Source organism: Coloeus monedula (genome assembly GCF_965178545.1).
Source record: "Coloeus monedula genome assembly, chromosome: Z".
NCBI classification, from domain to species: Eukaryota; Metazoa; Chordata; class Aves; order Passeriformes; family Corvidae; genus Coloeus; species Coloeus monedula.
In genome coordinates, this window is record NC_138822.1 from 75,916,345 (window position 1) to 75,942,557 (window position 26,213).

Genomic DNA, 26,213 nt, shown 5'->3' on the forward strand with positions numbered 1-26,213 from the left:
AAAAGCAGTACAGACCCTGCCATGAAACTCTTCACCTCCCTTCACAATTACTAAGAAAGGAAAAGCTGGATAAAACAGTAGTTTAGTCGTTTCCCAAGTCTGTTACAAAGATTCAGTGTGACGCAGCTATCTTGGTATTTCCAGTCTGAGACAGGCATAAAAAGAAAGGCTCCACTGCATTCTCATACATTCAGAGTTAAATTATGCTCAGAAGGAAGAGATTTCCCTGACCTACCTCAGAGGAAGGACAATTGCACAGGAGGCCCCAGGGACCCACCAGCACTCAGCTGCACCTCAACAGCTTCTGCTATAACTGCAGAGCCCAGAGCAGGGTCTGCTTGGGCTCTAACTTCTCCCAGCAGAGCCCTGCGGAGCTGGGGTGGTTACTGCGGGCAAGGCTCCTACAGCCTCAAGGGCCACTGAGACACACAGCACCTAAGCCACATCCATTACTTCATATTTTGTTTTTCTGCCAGGCAAAACAAACTACTGGTTTACATAGAAACATTGTTCCACTCAAGCAGGGAAGAGAGTACTTTATGCCTCAGTGTATTCTCTTTGAGAATGACATAAGGGAAGCACAGTGGGTACCTTCATGGACCAACAGTCTTAAAAGCTGAGACTGAATTCACAGTACACAGGGGATAACATTCTGTAATTGCTTCATGTGAAAGGAGGGCTGGGCTGATCGGAGAACTGCTCTGCTGCCAGAAGAAAGAAGAGCCAGTGTGAAATGCCACTCTGCTTGGTAACTGGCAAAGAGCAGGAATATAGTGCAGATTTTCAACAGTATCCAAAGAACTGAGGTTGCATCTAAGGACAGAATTTTTCTGACTTAGTACTTGAAACAGTTCTTCAAAACCCATTACCTCTCTGATTGAGACAACTGTGCAGGAACCCAGATATCCAAGGTTACCTCAACTGAACCGAGGGATCGATCTGCTTTAATAAGTAGTCCAGAATAAATGGAATAGATGCGATATGAGTTCATTAATTTTTAACAGTTCGTAGAAATGAAAAAAAAAAAACACAAAAAACAAAACAACATACCACAAAGCAGAGTTAACATATTGCAGTTTTCAATCATGTAGCAAAGAACTCTATTCAGTTTGACCACTCTGAATGCCCACAGGACAGATCGACTTGCCCTTCCCAAGGCCTTGGGAACCACATCAAACAAAGGGAAGGTTCCCTTCAGCAACCAGCCATTACTCAAGGATTCTTCTCAGGAAGGGGGTGGGCAAAAGAGAGATTCTAATCTGTAGTCTGTGACAGCAAATTGATCTACCCAAGAGATTTCTGTATTGCCAGATGTCTTGAAAATGAATTAGAATTCTTCCTAATTCACATGAATTAGCATCTTCCTGATCAGATGATCTGCAAATTTATTACCCTGTCCAGAGGGTAAACACAAAACTACTACGTTTATTTGATTTACAATACAGTTTCCAACAAACAGCTTTCTACCAGCCACTCCACCCTTCCTGCCCACTGGACAGTGACTGACAGCAGCTGGGACATGTGACTGCTTGCAGGGTTTTCCACATCTCTGTGCTAAGGAGACACATACTCAATACTCCCATTCAAGGGTCAGCACCATTTCATAGAGGATTTCCAGGAAAGCACTACATAAAGTACACATCCCAGTGACTCCCCACACTGCCAAACCTCACTAGATACTTCCCTGTTCCTCTGTAAATTCTACAGTCAGTTAAGATCCAGGCCTCACACACACACACGAGTCACAACCTGCAGAAAGATAGCACCCCACTTGCTCCCCTCCCTAGTCCAGACACTCCACAACTTGGGGCTGACAGATCAGTCCCAAAGGGATATTGCTGCCTGGCTCTCATTACTAAACTTGACCCCAACATTTGTTTCTTGACAGAGTTTTCACTTGTATGGGATGAACTTTGGCAAGCAAAGTATCGAAATTTAAGCAGAAAATGCCTAGCTTTTATACGTAAAAGCTATATATGTAAATGTATCTATATATATAATAGTCTTGTCTAAATCTCTATTACTGCCATAGCCCATGAACATCAGAGCAACACAGCACAGTGACTCAATATCTGGACTAGTCCCCAGTATTTCACACACATAAACTTGGGAGCGCTGGCAGGACAGCATGATGGCAAATCTACACAAACCTGAGCAAACCCACAGTTAATACACTGTGCTGATCCAGTTATAAAATGAAAGACACATGTAGCTATTCTGCTCAGACATCCAGTCTGATCCCCTAAGTGAAGCAGGTAATTTCATGCCTCCTGCAAATATTGCCACTTTTCAGCTCAGCTTTTGCATAAAACTTTTTAAGTGTATACAGCACAGCTCAGCTTGCATCAGAGCTTGTGTTTCATTTCTTCCATCCCTATCAAAGTTACTAGATAATGTAAACAGAACAAACTAAAAAACTGTGTAGGAAACCCTTTCTGGTATTTGCACATATTCCCCACATTCTCACAGCATACCTGGAGGAGCAGATAAACTTTGCAAATCCTTTGGCAAGAGCTGTTTAACTGTGGGGGTTATTTCATAATAAAACTCAATCCTCATCAGCACAAGTATCCTTCTTTTAAAGGGGTCTACTTCTCTAAAATGTATTTTATGCGACAGAAGGGGTGACACTTTACTTTCTATTCAGGTTTAATGTACTAGGCAGTTAATGTAAGTAGACTTCTAAACACTTTCAATGACAAAATTGATTTAGACAGTTAAGAGACACATCTGGGTCTTGTTTACAGGTTAATCTGTTACCAGATCTGATTTGACACACTGACTTGACATCACACAGGTTTTCAACTTCCTGAACTGAAGGGTTTCATATGTATTCTTGTTTGTTGCATAGCTCAGGAACTCACCTGCCTGAAATACTCCTTGAACTATGTCAGCAACAGAAACTCACAGGTGATGAAAACACTACAGCAATTAAAAAAAAAAAATTAAAGTCATGCTGCAGAAGATATGGGGATTGGAGCTGTGAACAGAGTTTTGGACAGAAAAATGAAATGTATTCAAAACACAAATTGAGTTTTACTAGGGAACTACAGAACAGGAAAAACGGAACTTAAACTATGTATGCAATTTGTAGAAAGCAACGGTCACAGGGGACTAAATGCAAAGGGAAAATTAAAGAGGTCTGCAACTGATTCCTTCCTTCACGTAGATATCAGATTCCTCTTCCGAATTCTTACACTAGCATTTCTTAGGAAAGTAGTATCAGGATGCAAGGTCAGGCTGTTTTTGTTGGTTTGAAAACAATATCTGAAGTAGAACAACTAGGACAGGGTTCACAGAGAGGAAAAGAGGGAGGAGACTCACAAAACAACAGGTCCCAAAACCTAGAAGTACCCTCATCTCTGAACTTCTAAGTAAATAAGTTGATTTTACTAAAAATCTAGCACAGAACACTGGCAAAATATATACAATACACCATGACCATTCATCACTGAGAAAGGAATCCAGCATTTCAAAACATGCAGATCATTTTATCCAAAAAAGCCTCAGGAGATCATAACAATAAAATGCTTAAAACATTGATAAGCTATTTGGTAAACCACAGCTCAAATCTTTATTACATTAAACATCAGCACTTAGTGAAACTTCTGCTTTGCAATAGAGGCTGCAAGAAGTTTACTTACAGCTGATCCCAGAAAAAGCTTCCTGAAAGGCAATAGGAAGCTCTCAATTGATTCAGATAAAGAGCAGCTGAAATAAGCTTGACAATACTGTTTCTTCTCTCTGGGAGGGGTAAAAACAGAAGTGTATTCATGAACCATATAGCCAAGAAAGCTGGAATCAGATGCCGGAAGCGGTAAAGAAAGTAGGAATGTGCAGGTCTTGAACCTTAAAACCTCCTGAAACACATCTGCACTGCCAGTGAATCCAGAGTGTCAAAAGCCCATTAAATATTTTCCAGTTTTTACATGAAATGTACTTGGAACCAGAAAAAGTGCAGAAGCTTCTACATCCAGGCACCCTGTGTGGTGAAATGCTGAGCAGGAGAGAGAAGGAGGAAGTGGCACTTGAAGAGAGGAGAGGAACTCCCAACACCAGAACACTGTTCCAGAAATTCCCATCACTGCAGATGCTCTTCCAGTCTTCCAGAGTGTATCTATCCCCCTTTCTCCTGCATGCATGGTCCCCCAGTTCAGATGGCTGGCAGGTTGTCCAGGACACTTCTCCAGCCAGCACAAAACAGAAAAACTCCGTGAGTTCAAGTCATCTTTCAGGTACTTAGAACAATAACTGAGAATCATAAGCCATCTTCTGTCCACTTTGGGACTTGCTGAAATGACAGCCTCCCACAATGCATCTCATTATGTCTCATCTCTACACAATGCATCTCATTATTGTCCTTAAAGGCTGTGCAGAAAATATGTGCTCCAGCTCTCAGGAGCCCCACAGCCAGTGCTGGAGTAAAAGGTGCATCCAGCCTGCACGCTGCTCTGCAGGGAGTCCTTCACCTCGTTACTCACCTTTTCAACTTAGCTGGCAACAATCACAATCTCAGTGCAAACTGACAAGTTAATTCTTGCAAGGCAAGAGTCAGCATCCTCAGATGCTTATTCAGAATTGTGCTTTGCTCCTTCATAATCTTTCCACAGACATGGTAACGTCTACCTCAAACTTCACTTTGCTTCTAGCTGTCACCTCAACAAGCATTTGCCCGAGCAAAGTGGAGCATTCAAACTGTCTTCAGATGGTTTTCTTCAACGAGAAAAGGCTCTGAATTGTCAGTTCTCCTGTCCCATTTCTCCACGAAGAACCACAGCCAAGTAACACAAGAATATTCACAAGCAAGATACCAGAGACCCTTTTTGCTGTCTCACAGATGTTTGCCTTCTGGTTACTGCCTCTCCCCCTACCAGCACCATGACAAAGCCAGTCAGATATGCAAATCATTGCTCCCAAAACATCAGTTGTTTCAGTAAGTCTGACAGTCCCACTGGTCAAATTAGATGCTGGAATTCCCAAAGAACCACTCTGACATCAATGACATCTTGCACTTGGGTCCCAAATCAAATGTCTTCCGCCCTGCAGACCAAGAGCTCTTTCCACACCTTCAGCCAGAGTTTGTACTAAGAACAACCATATCATGAGAGTAAGGGCTACAGAAGCCCATTAGCCCGTAGCTTATCCACACAAACATCTAGACAGTTCCCAGAAAAGACCATGACATGATGATACGGCAGTACCTACTCTACAAATTAGCATGTCCCTAGGCTTAGGATCCAGAGGTGACATTTTAGAAACCAGAGTTTCACACGGTCTATTCTACCACCAAATTTCCTTCATCCCCAACATAATCAAGGCTTAAGGGTACCAACAGTTTCAGGTGAATTCAACAGCAAGGGGGAATGCATGCTTCCACTACCTCACTTCACAGTTTAGCTATTTTGCTATACACACTTGCTGTCACTTGACAGCAGTATCAGATGTTTTAAAGTAGACAACACAAGCAAACCCATATCACTCTGCATGGAAAAGAAAACTATCAGAGAGAGGCAAGATGCTTTGCTACTTGTCTGACACAGCAAACACAGTCTGGCTTTTTTAACACTGAAGAGCCTCCCCCTAACCACAATATACAAAAGAAAATCCTCAGTTTTGTGGGGCTCTAAGCAGAGAGCTAAGTACCTTATTACTACCACCACCAGTCCTCAAGGGCAAATACATACATCTCAGCTGACTGCATAATCCCTCCTAGATTTGGCCTGACATAGCACAGGCAGGTGAGCATCACCTCCAACTGACTGGTCTGGATCAGTTACACTTTTCTTGAGAAGTGGGAAAACAAACACACACTGAAGTTTTGTTATGATATGCTTACAAGACTCTGTTTTTGTCCAAAGTTTGGTTTCCAAGAGGCTGGGGAAGCAGAGTGTGGTGATGGAGAAATGGATTTGATACTATTTGTGTAAGAGAACACCTTGCAAGCAAACAAAAAGGAAACTGAGGCTTTAGCCAACTTCCCTGATTCCAGAGAACAGTTAAATCCACCTATACACATTTACCCTACAAAGGCTTCAATCAGTTTTTAAAAAGAAATCCTTGCAACATCTATTTCTTCCTTTTTCGGCTGACCAACACAGAGACACTTCTGAAGATCCACTGAATTTTCTGCTCAGCAGCTGCTTTGAACTGAGCAGTGAGGACAGGAACAAAATCTCTTATTCAAATCACAGAGATTATGAGAGGTTAATCCTCCTGACGCTGGCAATACAGACAGCTCTGTCAGGCGACCTGGTTCCCCAACCAAGAGGTGAACTAAACAGTAATCCAAGCTGCCACGCCTCTCCAATATTCTCCTGCAGCCTTAATATTATTAGTCAAAAAGCAGCTTGGGTGCAATGTACTGGAGTGAGTTATTGTGTGTCTGCCTCTCTCAGAAGAGATACTCTGTCAGATTGTGCTTTGGTCACTCTGCCTTAAGGGGTTCCTTATGGGTTACAGATTTCTCCTGAACTTTTAACTGTTTTATGATCAGAAAAGAGAGCATCCCACTCCTGAATCTGTGCCTCATCATGGAAAAAAAATTAAAATCCATCAAATCTTACAGAACTCTTAAATGTGTAAGATAAATACTACTAAACAGAGTAGTAAAGGAGGCTTCCAATTTTCAGCACCCTTCTTTCAAATTCTGCAAGGTTCAGAAATACATTATTTTAAGTTAGTGGCAGAAATATATTAAGTTATTGGAAATGCCTTGATTAAGGGAACAAAACCCACGCTACTTAATTTTACACAAAACAGACTGCAACTCACATATGCCTCCAGCTGCCAAAGACTAAGGAAATATGCATAATGAAAGCCATATCCTTGCACCAGAAGGCAGGAAAAGAGACAGACTGATAATGTATCAAGTCTGCTAGGAGACAGTCTGAGCTGGTAAACTGACTTGATGACAAAGCAACAGCTCAACTAGTTTATAATAAAAGCTTCAGTGGGGAAAAAAAAAAAACAAAGAGAAAATATAAAAATTATTTTAAAACCCCACACATAACAAAAACTCCTTAATAGTAATTCAGAAACCAGATGAATGGAGAAATTGGTTTCCTCAGGTTTGGGGGGTTGGGGGACGTATTTACTTTGAAAATAAGATCCACCTCCCTATAGAATCATTTCTTCCAAAACACAGAGCACATGCAGCTTCTGCTCAGACATTGTACACAGAGGTAAAGGCCACTTAAATTACTAGAATCTTGCCAGAGTTATTAGCTCAAATCACACAGCCTGGTCACAGCCAAGGTAACAGCTGCTGGAAGACACAAGTACTGTGGTACCAAAGAGGAAAGAGCAGAAAAAACAGAACAAAACCACTTGTGTGCTTGTCCTTTGGCATGTGCTTTTCTCCTGTCAACAAAAGTCACCTGAACAGTCTCCCCAGTGACTCAGGTTTCTACACTCCCTATTCAGACTTAGTGTAAACAAGATGCACCCTGGAAAAAGAGTTGCTGACTAACCACACCAGTAGTGACTGGCACCTAATCACAGCCTTGGTATATTTTCTGGTAGTTTCGATTTAAGTTACAGGATTGCAAGCACTCAGCCAACTGGAACACAGCTACTTGTCAAGCAGGATTGAGCACAAGCTTGTCCTGAAAGGCACGAAGATAAAAAATGATACTAAAAAGTATCACTGTTCAACTTCAGAAGCCTAGTATATTCACCAAAAGAGAAACACAAAAACAAAGCACCATCACATTTGTGGTAGTTGCAGTAAATTTTTATATATGTATTTTTTAAGCAAAATCATCCCACCACCGGCTTCCAGGAAAAACAGGACCTGTGTTTTCCCCACAAATAATGAAGGAGAATTGGTCTAGCATGAAAAGTATTTTAAACTGAAATATTAATAAAATCTTATTGACATAAAATATCAATCAATATTATTATGTTTGGCTTCACAAAACAGAGAAAACACCAATATAGAGGAGACAGAAATAAGCTTGACTGGGAGCATTAAGAAAAAGTAAAAGAACAGGTTAGGGTATGAGTAATGGTGCAACTGAATGAGATTCCAGGCAGGAACAGGAGATCTAATAACAAAACACTGTTGGCAAACTATACCTTTGGCAGTCTGATTTTAAAACTGCTCAGACAATACTGGTTCCTGGAGGACACCCACAAATTGCAGAAATAGGACAGTTAGATTGCCATCTAAAAGAGCTGCACCTCACAAACACATTTGCACTCACCTGTCAATAATTTTGTTTTGACACAGCATGTACACAAAGAACTGCACCATAAGAAGGTCTTACTAATGACAAGGAGTCTGCCCAAGACTGTCCTCCTGAAAGCCATGCTGTTTGCTTGCATTTGGGCCTCCATAAAAAATAAGGTGAAAATCCACCAGGTTAAATACCCTAAGAATCAAAATCATTAACCAAAATAAACAGCCTTAGGTAACAAGAGTATGAGCAAGTTCCTTCACATGTAGGTTCTTTTCCTTATTATTAACATTTATAAATAAGGAAAAGGCTACATCAAAATTTTACCTTAATATACAGTTTGTCTATAGCAATTAGTTGTCAGAACAGTAACTCACATCACAATGAAGTTAGTGCAGTGAAGATCATAAGAATGGAAGGCGTTCTTTGGGATCACCAGCTCTAATGTTGCTTCTCCCAACACCTGGACCACTTATACCATTCAAAATCATTCCTACCTTCCAGCCAACACTTTAATTAATGGCATGAGTATACCTTCTATATCTTATGTCAACATTATTCCCCCTCTCAATGTTTTTCCTCACCCCATGTTTAATTTCCTGTTGTTTTTAATGGACACAAGTCACAGATCCCATCAGATTCTGTTTACCAGCATAGTGCAGAGACACAAGGACTCACCAACATCTCTCCTTTCACTAAGTTTCACATTTTTCAGAAATGCTTGTCTCTAAGTGTATAGTTTTTTTACAGAATATCAACTAATTTTCATTCTCACTTTCCTCAGGGGTCATTGAGTCCTTCCTGCATCATATTTATTTGCTTCAAAATTTACTATGTAATTAGGACTCTTCTTAAAAAAAACTTTGACACATACATTTTTTTTTTCTTGCCATGACACAAGTGGATCACATCTATATGCTTCTCCTACTAGTCTTTGCAACATTACTAGCTTCTGCTACAGGCAGCTCCTTATACTCTTTACATGTCTTTTGCCAATTCCAATTTTTTTTAAAAAGAAGTCTGCTACAGGATTTGTGAGATACTACAGTAGTACAAATAGATGCATACTTTCGTCTAGAAACAAGAGGCTAGCCCAGATTAATCCTCCTCTTGCAAACCCATGTCACATTTCATACGACACCCTTTCACACTTCTTCCACCTGTCTATAAAATTTTTATCATTCTCTCCTAAAAGTTTATTTTAAACCTTACATACTGTTACAGTCCTGCCTGCTTTTGAAGACAAGATCCATATTTACCCACATTTATCACTCATCTCCTTTATCTTCCTGCCAATCCACAGAAATCACCTCTATTCCTCTCTGGCAAGTGTTGCATGTTTCAGCACACTGGGATACAGATTACCAGACTCAAATTCAGGGTATTAAAATTTTTCCTTCTACCCCCGTGCCTCATTTTCAGTTTCATAAGAAACAATTCCTATAGTCCAGGGACCATACTCAGCCCATCTTTTACACAACTCCCTGTGCCCATGCACAGAAGGCTGATTCCACCCCCTGTTGAGGCTGGCTGTTTCCCCTTTTCGTGTGACCAAAGCGCCTTGTGTTACCTGTTTTACTACCATTTGCAAGATGCCACATTGTCTGCTGAGGTGGAAGCCCCTGCCTTAACCTTGGACTTCCGGATCCTCAAGATACACTTTCCTTTACAAACTGTTTTTTTGCCCACACCTCTCAGAGGTTCTCTGTTTGCTTAGCATATCCTGACGCAATGAACAGGTGAATCATCAGCTCTGGGGTAATTTCCTAGGTGGAGCCTTTTCTGTTATTTGAGCTGCTAATATTTACCCCTGTAGCTTCCCTGAATTTCATGCCCTCCTCCGTATCCAACCTCCTCACTTCACCAAGAAGCCTCTTCAGTTTCCCTGGAGGATTGACAATTGCTAATCTACATCTGTTTACCTTAACTTAGTTTCAGTTGTGATCATTCAAACCAAGTTCACTTCCATGTCCAACTTCCCTGAAGCATCTTCTGTGCCTCTCAAAGTCACATCTACAGTTCACTCCACCAATTTTGTGGCTTTAGTCACTGTCTGATGGTGAAACCATCAGATAACATAGCTCTCTGTACCCCAGCCACAACCAACAGCATATATTCTCTGGTGTGGGGAGTCAGTCTTTCACAGTGAGAATATCCAGAAATACTTTGCTCCTATCCATGTTACGAGATTTTTATCCACATTTAAATCCTGGACTACGTGCAGTAGATCTCTTGTGCTATCACAGCAAAATCTCTTATCAGCTCTTCCCAAAGCAATTTCAGCCCAGCTGGTTCTCTTTTATCCACACTAATGCTGCTTTACAATTTTGCATCACCAAACCACAGTGGAATTTTCCCAGTCACCTCTATTCCTCTTTCTAGAGTAGGACATCCCCTACACCATCTCTGTTTCCCTCATAACCCCTACTCCTCATGACTCCTGCTAATCTTTTGGGGGCTAGTTCTGAGTCCTAAACTAAGAGCCCCCTTCCCACCACTTTAGTCACAAGCTTCCCACTTTGCTTTATAACACCAATGTGTCTGCACCCTCTTGGAAAACTATCTCAACACTACTAATTCAGATGTTTAACATTGTTTACTTCATATAACTGTAGCACTTGTCATTTCAGGATCAGGTAACCCCAATTTCATCCCCAACACCAGCTCTTCCCCGACATTCTATGAGAAAAAAGAAATATACAATGCAGGCCCCCAGGAAGCATACTTACACAGGGTTAACTTGTATATATTCAAACTTCTGTCACGTGCTGCTCTCCTCCAATACAGCCTGAACACGTTTCTACATCATCTCACTGAAGTGTCAGGTTTATATAGAACAGTAACCTCAAACTCAAATTTACAACAGAAGTAAAAGTTCCATTGGTTGAGCTCTGTTAAACCACACTCCTCCCACCTAGCAGAAGTGTAACAATATCCTGATTTAAAACTGCGACCTTACAGGTCACGGCATGTCTTGATCTCCTTTTAACCATGGAAAAATACGTAAAAACTTTTCATTATAGTCGGATTAGTCATAACATTCACATGCCTCTGCTCAAGTAACAGACATTACCAAACTCCATTTTTCCTAATCCTTAAGTACTGGAAGGGATAGGAGTACAACTTTCCTAATAGCTTCTTCAACTGAAGGAAAGGCACACCAGCTTCTGCTGTTCTGATGCTGATGCTAGTACACCATTTCAGCATAAAAAGCAGAAATTTGTCACATATGATGATAATCAACATAAAACTGCTGAGAACCGTAAAAAATCCTTCATCAATTTTAGTTCAGAATCTGATTTTTTTCTGTTAGACCCTAGGTTGTTATAATACAAAAACCCCTATGTACTACAGAGGGTCATATTAGATGATTACAACAATCCATTCTGGCCTTATAACTATGGAGTTTCTAAGCAGTTAATCTCCTCAAAAAATCTCCTACTAAAATGGAGCATACACAGACTCCACTTACTTAATTTGATAGGTCAAAATCTAATAATATTCTGCACATGCAGCAAGTTATACCAGGTAGGAAACGCTGAGATTAAACTACTGTTTCATATCCATTTTTCCCTCCCTACTAATCCATATCCATGTTGCATGCCAAATTCAAGCAGCACACTACAAATTTAGGTTCAGATCAGGAGCTCAAGGTTGGGGATGTCTGAACCACAAAATACTGAGAATTTAATTTAAAACCAGGACTTTATTAATCTACAAAATGGCTTTGTGATTTTGGTAGCATTAGAAATCCCAAATCCAAGAGCAAAGACAATCTCGGCTTTCTAGTAACTTATGACCTCTCTGACTCTCAAAGAGGAGACACATGAAGCATGAAGAGGCCAAATAATCTCCTGAAGAACACCACCTGCTTGCTTTTAACGAAATCTTACAACGAAGAATAACTCATGAAATTTGGAAGAGGAACAGAAGAAGAACGACAGTTTTCTACAATGCGTGTAATAGTTTACTCAGCAGTCAAATTCCTTCCTCACACAAAGCTGACAAACTACTTTGGCACCATGTGTCTGGTACTCCTGGCCCTCTAGAAAGAAACAATTACTAAAGATTTCCAGAACAAGGGTTTGTAGCTCTCCAGTGTGTAATTGCAGCCATAACACTCCACAAGGACTTTGTTTGCAGAGGACTGAGGTTGCTGAAACAGAAGAGTCTGTGGTAACTACATGTGAATAATTGCAGGTACTGAAAATCTGAAGACTCTGGACATTTTCTGAAAACTTGTTCTGAAGTTTATACAAGTCTTTAGGAAAGAAAAATGTCTCTAATAGGTTTCTGTCTAGAAATTCACTATCTACATATTCATCAGCTTTATGTTGATTACAATATGTGACAAATTTCTTCTTTTAATGCTGAAGGTGCTTACTAACTTCAGCACCAGAACAGCAGAAGTTGGTGTCCCTTTCCTTAGGTTGGAGAAGCTATTACAAAAGTTGTATTCCTTGCCCTTCCAGTACTTAAGTATTCAGAAAAATGGAGTTTGGTAATGATGTTGGACAAAAGCCCTACATATGCTTCAGAACAGGTTCCAGGTGATGCAGTTCCTCCACAGTTCCCTTCGCCTTATCCAAGCATGCCTGAATCCCTGGCATACGGACTGCACCACTGTGCTGCCACAAGGGCTCAGAAAAGTGAAGGGTTTTCATGGCCCACCATACTTGGTTCCAGATACAAAATCCTTTCCGTAGATGCCACTAAAGACAACAGCAGGCTGGTTATATGGTGAGACTTTGTCTGAACAGAGGGGCAACCCAAAAGCCAAGGGACAAAGCTTTTTTTTTTTTTTTTTTTAATGATGGTTTTTAAGCTGAGTACTACTACACTGACCTGAGCAGAGAAAACAAAATACTCAGAAGCATAATTCTGCAGTTATTTTATACCTAATAACTAGGTCTCTATGGTGGAAATGTTGGAGTCTGTTTAGCAGAGCATTTAGGTTGTAAAGATTTAAGAGAGTTAAGTCACAGGAGCTTTAAGTAATAAGGCTGAAACCAGTACTCCTTAAAGGGACACGGTCAAGGCTTCAAGCCAAATTTCTTTTCAAACTCACCAACAGTTTTAGGCTAAAAATTATCTTGAACAAGACACCTCCTCTTACCCGTCATCAGACAAGACATCCCAGTCCAATCCACTTTCCATTTATACATATGTTCAACTGCAAGGAAGAGCATCAAGACACCGAGGCCAGCACAAAGTTGTTGAAACAGCATACCTTCTTTATGTTTTTAAATGCTCTGACTCACCAGACGCAGACAATCCAAAAGAGAACAAAATCAGGATTTTTAACTCCTTTAACACAGTTTCTACCCCATGCACCCTGTCCAGCAATATTAACACTTTTACAAATTTAAGTGTGGCGAGCAAAAGTAAATCCTGCAAACAAAGCAGGCAACATTTATTCATACCTGACACTCCCTCAATTTAATTCTCTCTCAGCACTGGGTTTCCGTGAACTGAAACTCTCTCAGCATGTGCTTCCATGTTGAATGCATGGACCAAATTCCCGCACAAATTCTGTCCAAATCCCACCCCAACTTGTGTGACAAAATTATGAACGTGCACTCAAGAGCAGTATGCCAGAGGGAACATAAACTAAGTCACAACCATTAGCTGGCAGCATTCCCTTTCATTTTCAGGATGCCGACATCCAGCTATCAGAGAGGCCACATACCTGCCAGTACTGTGCTCCAATTCCTTGCCACTTTCCACAACAGCAGGACATGAATCCAGGCCATAATATGGTGCTTAAGAAGTTCAACCTGCATCAGTCAAAAGAATTCCTCAGCTGAGGACTTCTCATCATCTAATTTGATCTTCTAGTCACAGCTGGTCTCTTGCACTCCACGCTACACAAGAAGGGAAAGACCACTAATATCTGTAGGTACTCAACGTTTTGTTATTTTGAAGTGTAGTTATTCAATTATTCAAAGTTCATAATGGGGAAAATAACCTAAAAGGACAGTAAGAAATATGTTTTGAAAGCCTGGTCAAAGAGTTGGATATCTCAGATGTTTACGATGCACCAAGTAAATCACATTTCCATCTTTTTATGAAATTATCAACTAGAGATTTCTCAATTTAACTTTTTTTTTTTAATCTGGATTAGACTTGAAGCTTTCTTCCTGGCTGAAATAGACACATAGATGCACATACTGTATTTCACAATGTATTTAGCTGAAGTCTGCTCATCACAGAAGATAGCATTACTCATATAAAGACAGTTAAACAGAGAAATGCTGGAGAGCTCATATGCCTGCCAGCACTTCTTCAGTTCTTTCAAAACTTGCACACAGCATTCCAACTCAACAACTGTTAAGCAGCAGAACAACTGTTTCGGATCACCACTCCAATTTTCTTCTACAAAACAATTATTTAATAGTCACCTGCAGTAGCTGTGATCAAATCAAATGCAACATGGGCTGTCCAAAAACAATCCTTAGCAATACACAAAAGACATTTCAGAGAGGGTAATTTCATAAAATTGAGAGTAATTACTACCAGTTGACTGAGAAGAATAAATTTGAACCGAAACTGTCATAATCAGATTCAGGAATCATTTATTAGGGGTCTACCAGGGGACCAAAAAGCCACTACTCCTCAAGGAAAAAGGACAGCTGAATGTCATTCTACCTGAAAGAGCTACAAAGCCATGGTAAAATACAAGAAATAAACTCTATTGACACAGGTTATGTGGCCTGAGATGTAGGAAGTTAAATGCAGGGAAAAGCAAGAGAGTTAAATACAACAAAAAATCTGAATAGAGAAAAAACACCAACAAGGATGCTGCCCTCCCAACCCACCAGCTAATTTAACTGCTAATGGTGAGAAAGCATTAGGCATCCCATAAACATTTGCCCCATTCTCAGGAAGACGCAAGCACCCATGAGATCAGGTACTTTCCAGCCCATTGGCAAGTGAAGATAATGCTAAAAATCCAGCGTGAAAGTAATAAAAATCAGGAGGTCTAGAAAACTGCAATTCACATGTCAGTGAACCAGTCTGTAGGCCAGTGACCTTTGTTTTAAATGCATCCAGAGAGATTAGAAAAGAGGCTCCAAGAGGAGCAGAGTATGACCCCCAAGGTGACACTCAGAGCACACTCGTAGGAAGTCAGCTACCTACAGATCACTGAGCACTCCAGACAAATGTCTGAAATGCCTAAGGAGTTCAAGTTCTGGGGCAAAAAAAAAAGATGCCTGCTATTCAGCACCGGCTTGGAAAGACTGATCTAAACTGTGCACACATGGAATTTTTTGAGACATGCAACTTGACGAGGGTGGGACAGTCTTAATAAAGGGTAAAATGCCATAGTACAGTGGGTATCCAGTGAAACAGCAACAGTCACTTGAGAAGCTGGCCATGATCAGTGGTGTTTCCCACTCCAAATGCCTGCCATATTTCACTCCTGCTCAATTGGGCATTTGCCATTTACACAAAACAAAGCAGGACACATAAGCCAGTGAAAAGGCAAATAATAAAAGCAAGAAATATGCACAGCAGCCTCATCAGGTATAAGGAGGGCCTAAGAGAAAAGAAAATCTGTCTGAAATCCTGCTAAATGCAAAGAGAGCTGATCCAAACACCCAGGATATACCTATGGAATAGGAATCCATATCACAGAAAGCATCTGCCAAATTTTACAGGTCACAGTATACAAGCAAAACATTACTTCAGCAAAGCTCTTGGCAAACATGGCTAAAGCATGCACAGATAAGCACAAGCCAACAATACCAGTAAAGCAGATTTTACTTCTCAATTTAACAATGATGAGATCAACACAACAATATTAAATGCAATTTTGACTACTTCACAAACTTTAGAAGTACAGTCAGAAAATAAAGACTGCAAAGAAAACCAAATTCAAGTGCTAAAGAGAAACCTTTTAAACTCCTGACTCCAGAAATCTTTCTCTCAAACAAGAGGCAAGAACAGCAAACTGCTTACATACAATTCCACATCAAGAAAATGCCAGGTACTAACTACTAAGCTTTAACCTAAGAAAGAGGCAGTTAGTGAAGACCCTACACACTTTCACAGCAGCTCCTTATCTGTTTGCAAGACCACACAGGGAATTATCAGGATGAAAAAGCAACAAAGAGTTATTAGACACATCCCTCCAGTTCAACATCTCTGAGAAGAGCAACGAGAACAGCTTTCACTGAGTGATTAAAGCATTTTTCAAAACACACAGTAAAATTTGACCACAAGGCACAAAAAAAAATATGCAGGAAGAAATTTCACAGGAAATTTATAGGAATATCATTTGCCATCAGACATATGCATTTCACATGCATTCAAGTCAAAATTTGAATTAAGGTCCTGGATTTAAAAAAAGCAGTTGAATTTGCTTGGACTTTCAATGCTGCTGTGCAAGCTGCAACTAGATCTCGGACTGTCACAATTTAAAACTAGGTTCTTTCAGCATTTTGATTAAATGCAGCAGTTTATTGCATATTAAAAGAATATGCTAATAACAGGTTTAACAAGTTTGGTCTGGCAGATCCCAAACTGAAGGAGTCAGCTCAGAGTACACCATGAGAACAAGGAGGAAGCAGACACTATTCAAATTTGGGAAGCATCTCTGTACCGTTCCTTCATTGCACTGAGAAATATAAGGAGGCTTCAAGTAATTCATCATCCTTAAATACTTAAAAAGTAGATTCCACACTGTTTTTTAAAACCTGCAGTAACACTGCCCAAAGCTGACGGAGTGAGGATTTTAAATGGGAAATCAAATTATCACCTGTGCATCAAAAGCGTGGTTTGTAGGTTTTACTGACCAACAGAAAAAACTAGAAATCTTAAAAGTTCTCTCCAATTACAGCTACACACTTCAAACTTAACTCACAATACAAAAAAGCTCTTTTAGTAGAAAACGCTTTTATCTTAGCCTTATTATCCAAATTTCTAACGCACTTTATTTTGTTCCAACACTTACCTACACTGGTAGCTTCCGTACTACGGACAACTACAGAAATTGAGTTCATAATAGTCACACAGCAAATTCTAAATGAATCATTATGTTATTTTAATATCCTACTGCTATAGCCCTGCTTTTCTGCTACCACTTCTAATGCCCAATTCTCTTCTTCACCATTTTGACCTACAAAAAGATGGGTAGGGTTTGTTTTTTTTTCAATTCTACAACCATTTGAGAATACTGTCACAACACAAGGCTGGAGGCACTTCATTCAATCTTACAGAGAACACTGAGGTGAATTGAGGCCCTTATATCAAGGTAGGGAAAAATCCTTTAAAGAGAAGCTCCTGACACTTGCCCACTGGGCTTGCAGGTACAGGTATTTCTACGTACTCCACAAGATGAACATGTTTTCATTTCTGTTACCATTAACATCCATTTCCATTTCCCTTCTTTGCTTCTTTCACTTGAATGTCAACAGAGTTCAGTTCAGTTCCAGAACTCAAATTTTGCTGACAGTACAGGGATGGACAGTTAAGTTCTCTGAGTAGTATTCCAACACTCCAGCTGTTGTGACAAAAATGTCACAAGCTCTTTTAACTCTTCAGAGCAGCCACAAGATAACAATTAGGCATACAAAAAAAAAAAAATCATTCCTAACCTCCAATGTCATTTCACACAGCAGCCAACTTGAAATTCTACAGTGCAAGAGCTCACCCAAGTCAATCTCCCATTTACCTCTGGCAGCCAAATCTCACGTAGATACTGTGGATCAGGCCCCAAGATAAAAGCACAATTACACAAAAGCACTATGCCCTGACTAGTCAGGTACCGTGCACAGGGATGAGGGAAGAACCCCACTGCCAACATCCTTGACATTATAATTACCAGGTGGACAAGGTAGGTCAGGCAGTTTGAAATACAGTGACGGTGAATTTACAGCTTAAGCCACATTGAAGCACAGAGCAGAAAAACTAGAAGAGAACCATCGGTCTTGAGATAGCAAGGGCTGGGGACAAAGTAGGATGCAATAAAAATGAGCAAGTGAAAGGGCATGAAGCATGTGTCAGGACAATGACAAATGGAGCCAGTGACCGGGTGATCCAGCCTCAGCAGGGTCCCCTTTGCTATGACCCCTGCAAGCTGTGCTGAGACAGCAGTTATTCCCATCTCCCCGTCAGGAGACAGGAAAGATCAGGAGAAGAAATTTTATTAGGTTGAGATGTGAGGTAAAATCAACACTTACAAGAGAAAGCCAAGAGAGTTAACAATGCAAGATTGATGTGAAAAACTAGACTGCTTCCCTGGGACTACTTTTATTTAATATGTGCTATTTTCACAAATACAACACTAAATGCAAACTAATAAAGCAAACTATGCCAAGAGAAGATTATCAGACATAATCCAGACACAGCTGCTCTGAACAGGAGTGTATGCAATCTCTCTTGCACTTAAGCAGTGGAATCAAAATACGAAGAAGTCTCCTAAAAGCCTCAATCATGTAATATTCAGGATTTCCTTTCTCCTTCACTTCACTTACACTCACTGCATATCTTCCTGCTTCAAAAGAATCCCATAATTTGCTCTTACAACAGCCCGTTACCACTGACTCATTTCACACATCTCCTGAACAGCTGCAGACAATCCCAGATTCACAATTCCTCTGAGCTTAGATTTTCTGTCAGGTGCTTCCTATTTCTGTGGCCAATATAGTTCAATGATTCTGGGAAAAAACAAAACAAACAAAATACACCAAAGAAACAAACAGAAAATGCCACATAACAAAACAACAACAAATAAACACCAAATCAAAACAAATAAACAAAGGGGAAAAAAGGAAAAAAACCACACATAAAAATTACTTCTCCAAGAAGGTAAAAGAAATGTAGCACTCAACACGAGATCAAGAAGCCATGTGCGCTAGCTGATCTTTCAGGAACAAAGGCAGTACTCAGACATGTTTGGTGAGCACTGTTTTAGATTAGCGATTCATTAAAATATTATTAATGTGCGTAATTCAAGGGGGGTGAAAAATATATCAATAAATTAAAACACTATTCTTCTGACTGCCAGGCTTCTTGTAATGCTGACACTTAGGGCTTTTTCCACATTTTCCTTTATCTGTAAAACTGCAATCCAGATGCTATTAGCAGTGTCCCAATCACCTACATTTATTCCATGGGGGTTTTGTTGTCTTTCTTTGTTAGTCTCAGCTCTACACCATCCAACCCCACACTATTATTATGTAGTCTTACATGTGGACCATTTTGAATGGAAAAAAAAAATCAGCTTTTTCAACTTTCTTATTAACAGCTCACTGCTGTCTCAACAAGATTAGTTCACTTCAGTGTATAGGTAAAAATGAAGAAAAGTGACATCTGTTGGGCTTTTTAAAGAAGTGGCAATTAATAAAGTCGCCTCCTCCTTGCCCCAGTTGCTTTATCTCAACTCCTGGTACCTGTTTTGTTTTTCAGACTGCTCTACCTCAGCATACTTCCATTTCATGTTTGATGGTTTCTGCTTGTGAGATCTCATCAGCTAACTCTTACAGTCATGCCTATTTCAGAAAACATGTTTCTTGACGTAAATTGACTACATTCTGCAATCTTATCATAAAGTTGCTCAGTATCATCTATTTAAATGAATGCTGGTGTTTTCTACTGTCTTCACACAGTAGATGGAAATGGAAGATATAATTTTCACAGTAATTCTTCACGCAGAGTTACCAGCCACTTCAAGTTTCTTCTTTAGCTCTTTACACACAACCAAAGAATAAATCAAACACGAGAGTACACCACTCCAGGCTCCTGAAATGCTTTTGTCCCAAAACCCCTACAAACCAAGAATAAACACCCTGAAAAGAGAAGATACTTTCAGCAGCTCAATCATTCAGTTCATGTTCTTTCACTATTCCTCGTGAACACTGTGTAAATACATTTTTAAGACAATCAGCTTCAAGTGGTATCAAACCCACATTTCTTTAAAGAACACTCTGAAAACATTTTGAGGATGAACCACCAAAAAGAATAAAGAAACACCTGTAACACATATAAGCATCCTTCAGCGAATCAGACTCAACTTCCATGAAGAGATTTTGGCAAAACCTTCAAAATGGGCTAGACAAGTCTGCGCTTCACAGTTTACACAGAATTGTACAAAAAGCATTTTTAAGATAAACTTTGCACTTGTGCACCTCTCCTAAGCCCTTAAACACAATATGTGTTTAATAAAAGGGCTGCAACTTAATTCAGACACGCTCCCCAAGAACAGCGCTCTCCCCAAAATAACACATGTCAAGATGCTTCAACATACTCTCCTGGGCATCTTATCAACACCACCACCGACAGAGGGACTTTGACTCAAAAAGGTGACGAACAGCTGGATAAGGAGCTGCTATCAAATAAACCAGTGTGCGTGAAAGAAGAGCTTAACTGCCATGAGTGCCAGTTTTTTTATCATACCTGGCAAAGGAGCTGAGAACATTAAAACTACACTTTTAAGCCGCAGGGCACAACTGCGCTCGGGGACGCCCTGTGACCACGGCGTTCAGTGCAGGGAGACACGTCCCAGTAGCGTGAGCCCTGGCAGATGGTTTCCCCCAGGGATTTCTTTATCATTATTTTCTAGCACAAAGCAGCAAGAAATGGGAAACCGGAGACAGCACTATAACCCACTGCGCAGAGAAAGTCTCGGCTTCCCGCAACCTGTTCAGCAAGGGGACGAGGCTCACAGCAAGATGAGGAGGTAATTAGGAATGTATCTGAAATAACAATGCATGCTCTAAGGCGAGTATACGGAGTGACAGCAGACTGCTTCCTGCCAGCGCCGTTCACTGGGCGGCAGCGATTCAACTCGTGTCCGAGCCAACTCCCAAAGTCAGCCACGGCTCCTCAGGGCTCCCGAGGATCCGGACCTCCCCGGCTGGGACCGCCGCTCCTGGACCCGGCACCTGCTCCTCGCCGTGCGGCACCTCTCGCCCAGGGGTGCAGGTGGCGGCCCGGGCCGCGGCCGCCCGTGGCTCAGCCGGGAGGCACCGGCACGCCCGTCCGCGCTCCCGGGAGACTGAGACCCACTTCACCCAGGACAAAGCCAAACCCTGCCCAGGCGTGTCCCCCCGCTCGGCCGCCGCCGCCCCGCTCACCTCGCACGCACAGCAGCGACATGGCGGCCCCAGCAGCCGCCCCCGGCTCTCCTCATGCCGCCCCGCGGACACCGGGCGGCGGCGGCGCCTCAGCCGGGGCGGGGCCGTCCCGCCGGGGCAGGGCCGAGTGACGACGGACGCGTCAGGGGGAGCCCGCGGCCGGGCGGGCTGCGCTCGGGTGCGGGGTTTTAGTGCTTGGCCTCTCTTCTTTTCACGCTTTTGTTTCACTCCCGAAAGGTGAGGGAACTCGCTGGAGGAGGAACGCCCTGGATGTGTCTTCGCTGGAGGGTTTCATACCTGTCCTGTGCTCGGACAGGTTCTGCTTTGCTAGCGTAAGAATCATGGAATGTGTTGAGTTGAGAAGGACCCTTAGGGATCATCGAGTCCAGCTCTTGGCTCTGCACAGGACAACCCAAAAATCCCACCATGTGCCTGAGAGCATTGTTCGAAGGCTTCTAGAACTCTGTCAGGCTTGGTGCTGTGACCACTTCCTTGGGGAGCCTGTTATAGTGCCCAGTCACCCTCTGGGTGAAGAACTTTATCCTAAAATCCAATCAAAACCTCCCCTGACAAAACTTCAGGCCGTTCCCTCGAGTCCTGTCACTGGTCACTGGAGAGAAGAGATCAGTGCCTGCCCTTCTGCTTCCCCTCATGAGGGAGGTGTAGACTGCTGTGAGGTCTCCCCTCAGTCTCCTCCAGGATAAACAAGCCAAGTGACCTCAGTCAGTCCTCTTACAGCTTCACCTCAAGGCCCTTCACCATCTTGACTGATGATGAAGGACCTCAACTGATGATGAGGAATCTCGACAAATGCACAACAACAGCTGTCTGTATCCCCCCACATGGAAAAAGCCATAAACCAACACTTAGAGAAAAGCAGGACAAGCAGATGTGATTACGGTGTCCTAAAGCCCTCCCTCAATACCTTTCCAGCTACAAAAGGCAACCAGGTCTGAGGCTTTCCCAGAACCTGGTATGTTTGTGTGGTTGGTAATACCCAGTCCATCTCTCTGCTTGTCTAGTCTATCTCAGACCCCTCCAAAGTTTGCATCCTCTTATTTTGATTGAGCAACTCACAGGTCACCTGCCTGTTGCAGAAAAACCTCCTGACATGGTTTCCCTTGAGCCCAGTTCTGGCCGTTTTCTCTAATGCTTTTACTGCTGCTTCATCCCAAACTATAAATAGCCATAACGTTGCAGAATGTCCTTTCAGTTCCAAACAGAAGATCCAGCAAATAATTTCTGAAATTGAAATTCAACAGCAAAATTCATATAATGTGATTGCTATCCCATTAATATTTAGAACAACTCCAAAGTCTACACAGAGTGTGGAGGACAAGACTCCTAGTTGAGTGTTTCAAAGAACAACCAACCTTCCCAAAGTTCACACCTAGACTCAGGAGATTTAACTTCTGCCCTGTCCAGCACAATATGTTTTTCTGCCTTTACATCTGCTGCCCAGAAGTGCATCACTGAAGGGAATGTGTCAAAAACATACATATCTCTGAGATACCAAGAGGAACCACTTGAAAGGATAAACCATGATATTACTGCAAACAAACAACCAGACTGTGTGCTAAGGGTGTTACCAAAGGCAGACTCAAGGGACTGGGAACACTTCCACTTAGCAGTGTGAATGGGAACTGTCAGTGCAGGGAGCTGCAAGTGCCAGCACTGAGGCAACCCGGGAAGAAATCTCTTCTTGCCCCTGATGTGGCTGCAGTGCTGCTGAAATGCTGCTAGATTCCTCAAAACCTCTGCTTTGCTTTTCTACGTGTTCATCACATGTAGCAGCAGCAGACTGTAAGAGCTACAGCACACCAGCCTTTGCATTTTGGCTGTACATCATCCAAGCTTGCCCCACCTGTGAGCTGGGCACAACACTGACTTTCCAGTTAAGTTGAAGGGAAGTTAGTGTTTCTCTCTGTAAAGTCATTATTTATCTCCCATGTGTCTTAGGGTAGAGTGGCAGATCCCTGGCCTTTTCAGATCTCCATCACTCCTTTGCATTTCTTCAGGGCCTCAGAGCTTTTCATCAGCAAAAGATGTGCTTGGGAGTCCCTGAGCTGTCCTGATGCCTTTCCTTTCCTGCCTTGTTTGCAGCCTTCTTGCAAACAAAATCCCTTGAACTGTGCATAAGCTAATTTCTGCCACAATCACACAATCTCATCATGACTGCTTTCCTCCCTTTACTGGGCCCCATTGCTCTGCCTGTCCTAATTTAAAAATTAAAACATTCGAGGCCATAATTGTCACAGACTGCGTCACACGGCACCTGGTACAGCAAGTCCCTATCTTGCCCACAGCTTGTAAATACTACCAGAATAGGGAAATTATCTCATCAAGGGCAGATGATGTCATATGCATTTTAAAATTGTAGTGATGGGTTATTAGCAAGCGTGGCAATTAAGTAAGTGTCTTGTAGCTAGGATGAGATCTCTTACCACCAACAGTAACAGTGAACATTGGGATTATCACAGATGTTATAATTTCCCTGCAGTTCTGAGGTCTAATTAGATGCAAGTGTTTTACCAGACTTTGTCTAATCAAAAGGAATAATTTGTACTTGTGTGTCTGTCCATATCTCCTCTCCTTTCCATCTCAGATAGGCTGGAAGAAGGATCAAGCTGCTTCTGTGAAACTTTTGCAAGGTAGAGTTACCTTCTTCTAAATTATGTTTGCTCTTTGAAATCAACTTCCTTACATTTTCCCAGCTGAAGTGACACTCCTCAACACATCTTTCTCTGCTATTGTTTCTAGTCCTTCCTCTGGACATTGTTGTCATAAATACAAAAATAACTTAGTGATAAAAAAGCTGCAGTAGAAAGAGGGGAAAAGAACCCCAAGTTCTGTGCTGTTCTCAAGCTATTAAACATGACTGATCTTTCCATATTTGTTTCTAAAAATCCACAAAAGGGAATGCCAGGTTCACAAATGCTTAACTAGAAGCAAAGCCCTAAAACCTGTTGTAGAGATCAGATCTAAATTGTCCATCAGCCATGTACTTTTTTTGTTGGAGAATTCTACTGAGAATGATGAGTTAAGGAGGAAAAACACAATGCAGTGAGCACACTATAGTAACTTCCATATACACTGAGACTATCTGCCTTCCTGAACAACAAATGGTACTCTGCAAACTCAGAACTGAGGCATTACTCTCAACTCCAAAGTGACACCGGATTTTTTTTGTTCCCTGCAGAGCAAGAGTTAATTTTCTCTGGCTACTCAGACCCCAGCCATTGGTCTCGGTTCACCTGCTGTTGAATAGGAAAGTAATAAATGGGTGATACTCCAGTCACTGCAGCTTGCCAGCTGTTTTATACCTGCCTATTTACTGTAGTTTCCCTGTTGAGAGAGCAATATTATGGCTATATTTGCAGTCTACATAAACTGTGTTTGCTTCTTCTCTTCTTGTTCTTCTGCATTTTTTGAGTTTTGTATTTGTTGCCAGAGAATAGGTCAAGCTGGAAGTTAGCGTGTAGCAAACCCACATGGGCTTTATTTTAAATGAAAGGGTTTAGATCTGTTAAACCATTTTTACTGTTATGCAACTGACAAAAAAAATCATCTCAGACCTGGGGTTTGGGGCTAAGCTCTAAAGATAAGGAAAAAAAGCTTTTAATTTACCCTATGACATTTGGCAGGAATTCAGTACTGAATATAGACTAAGCAGTTGATTGATATTCTTATATTGGGAGGCAGCCCTCAGATTTATTTGGCTGTAAGGCAACAGGCTACTGAAATGGCTTTCACTGGTATTTCTGATCAATTTCTTTATTAATAAAATGTAACATTTGCACAACCACTAGGGGACAACAGGATCTCTTTCACAACCCTGTGTAGTGTCTTATCTCTGTGAAGGAGATATTTCAATAACATATTGAAATGCGCCATTCTCTGGAGTGAATTGCAGTCTATAGTCAGTGCACTAGCTGAGAAACACCACAGACATGCACTGAAATGTACAGGGAAGCAGCCTGCTCAATTATACATGAACTAGAATGTCACTTTTAACACTCAAAACTTCTCAAAAAATTTTAAAGATCAGGGAATGGATAGGATTTCTGCACCTGTAGGACAGCAAGGTGGACAGGGCAGCAGCCCCTGCCAAACAAGCAGCCAGACTTTGGGCTGCAACTTGGAACGTCCTCTTTCCAGTGTCCCAGTCTCGTCCTTTCCTAAAGCTTGATGACATCTGGAAGTGACAGTGCTCTGGCATTTGAGGCACTAACCAGTGGCTTAGTTTTAAATGCCGCTCCAACTGTCCTGTCTAACCCACCACCGTGCCACTGAAGGCCCCATAGATAGCCTTTCCTTTTGGCATGCTCAGGAACTCTCTGCAGCCATTTAGCTTTCCCCCCTGCGTAGCATGACCGCTTGGGTAGGCTTCAGGTTTTGTGCCTTAATTCTCCACCCACAACATGGAGGTGATTATAATTCTTTAAGGAAGGATGTATCAAAGGGTGTCCTGATTATAAATACATTAGCAATGATGAGATGCATGGACACTGTCACTGCATAGCCATTTAAAATAGCACAAAGAGATCTGCCAGCTTTTAGATTACAAATGCATGTTCAAAAGGCTGGAGGGGCAAGAGGGATCCTTTCATCTCAGGGACAAAACCCTCTACATGAGAGCAGCTTCCATGGGAACTGATCTTTCAATTACAGCTGCTCTGCAGAAAAGTCTTTCAACTGCTCATGGCAGAGTTGACAGAACTGAAGCCATTTCTCTTACAATTATCCCAAGCATCCCAAATATGGCATTTCATGTACATATTGGGGGAGTTTGTCCTTAAGCAACACAGTAGGATTACACTGCAGGCTACACCCAGGGCTACACATGTGTAGTGTGAGTCTTTGTCTGTCCAAGCAGTGAGCAGCAAAGCCAGCAACACAGGGTCTGTGAAGTAGAGAACCTAACAGAGATAGTTCCTTAGGATCTAACCATGCATGC

At 41.7% G+C, this 26,213-nt stretch overlaps 1 protein-coding gene across 1 annotated transcript in view; it reads right to left on the minus strand.

The window, feature by feature from the left end:
* LOC309584785 (protein unc-13 homolog B-like) overlaps positions 1-21,306 on the minus strand; it is a 204,429-nt gene extending 183,123 nt beyond the window's left edge. Inside the window, exon 1 of the mRNA XM_082301026.1 lies at positions 21,257-21,306. Coding sequence (XP_082157152.1) covers positions 21,257-21,278 — 22 coding nt within the window. The 5' untranslated portion in view covers positions 21,279-21,306. The remainder of the gene's footprint in view (positions 1-21,256) is intronic.
* Between the last annotated feature and the right edge of the window lie 4,907 nt (positions 21,307-26,213).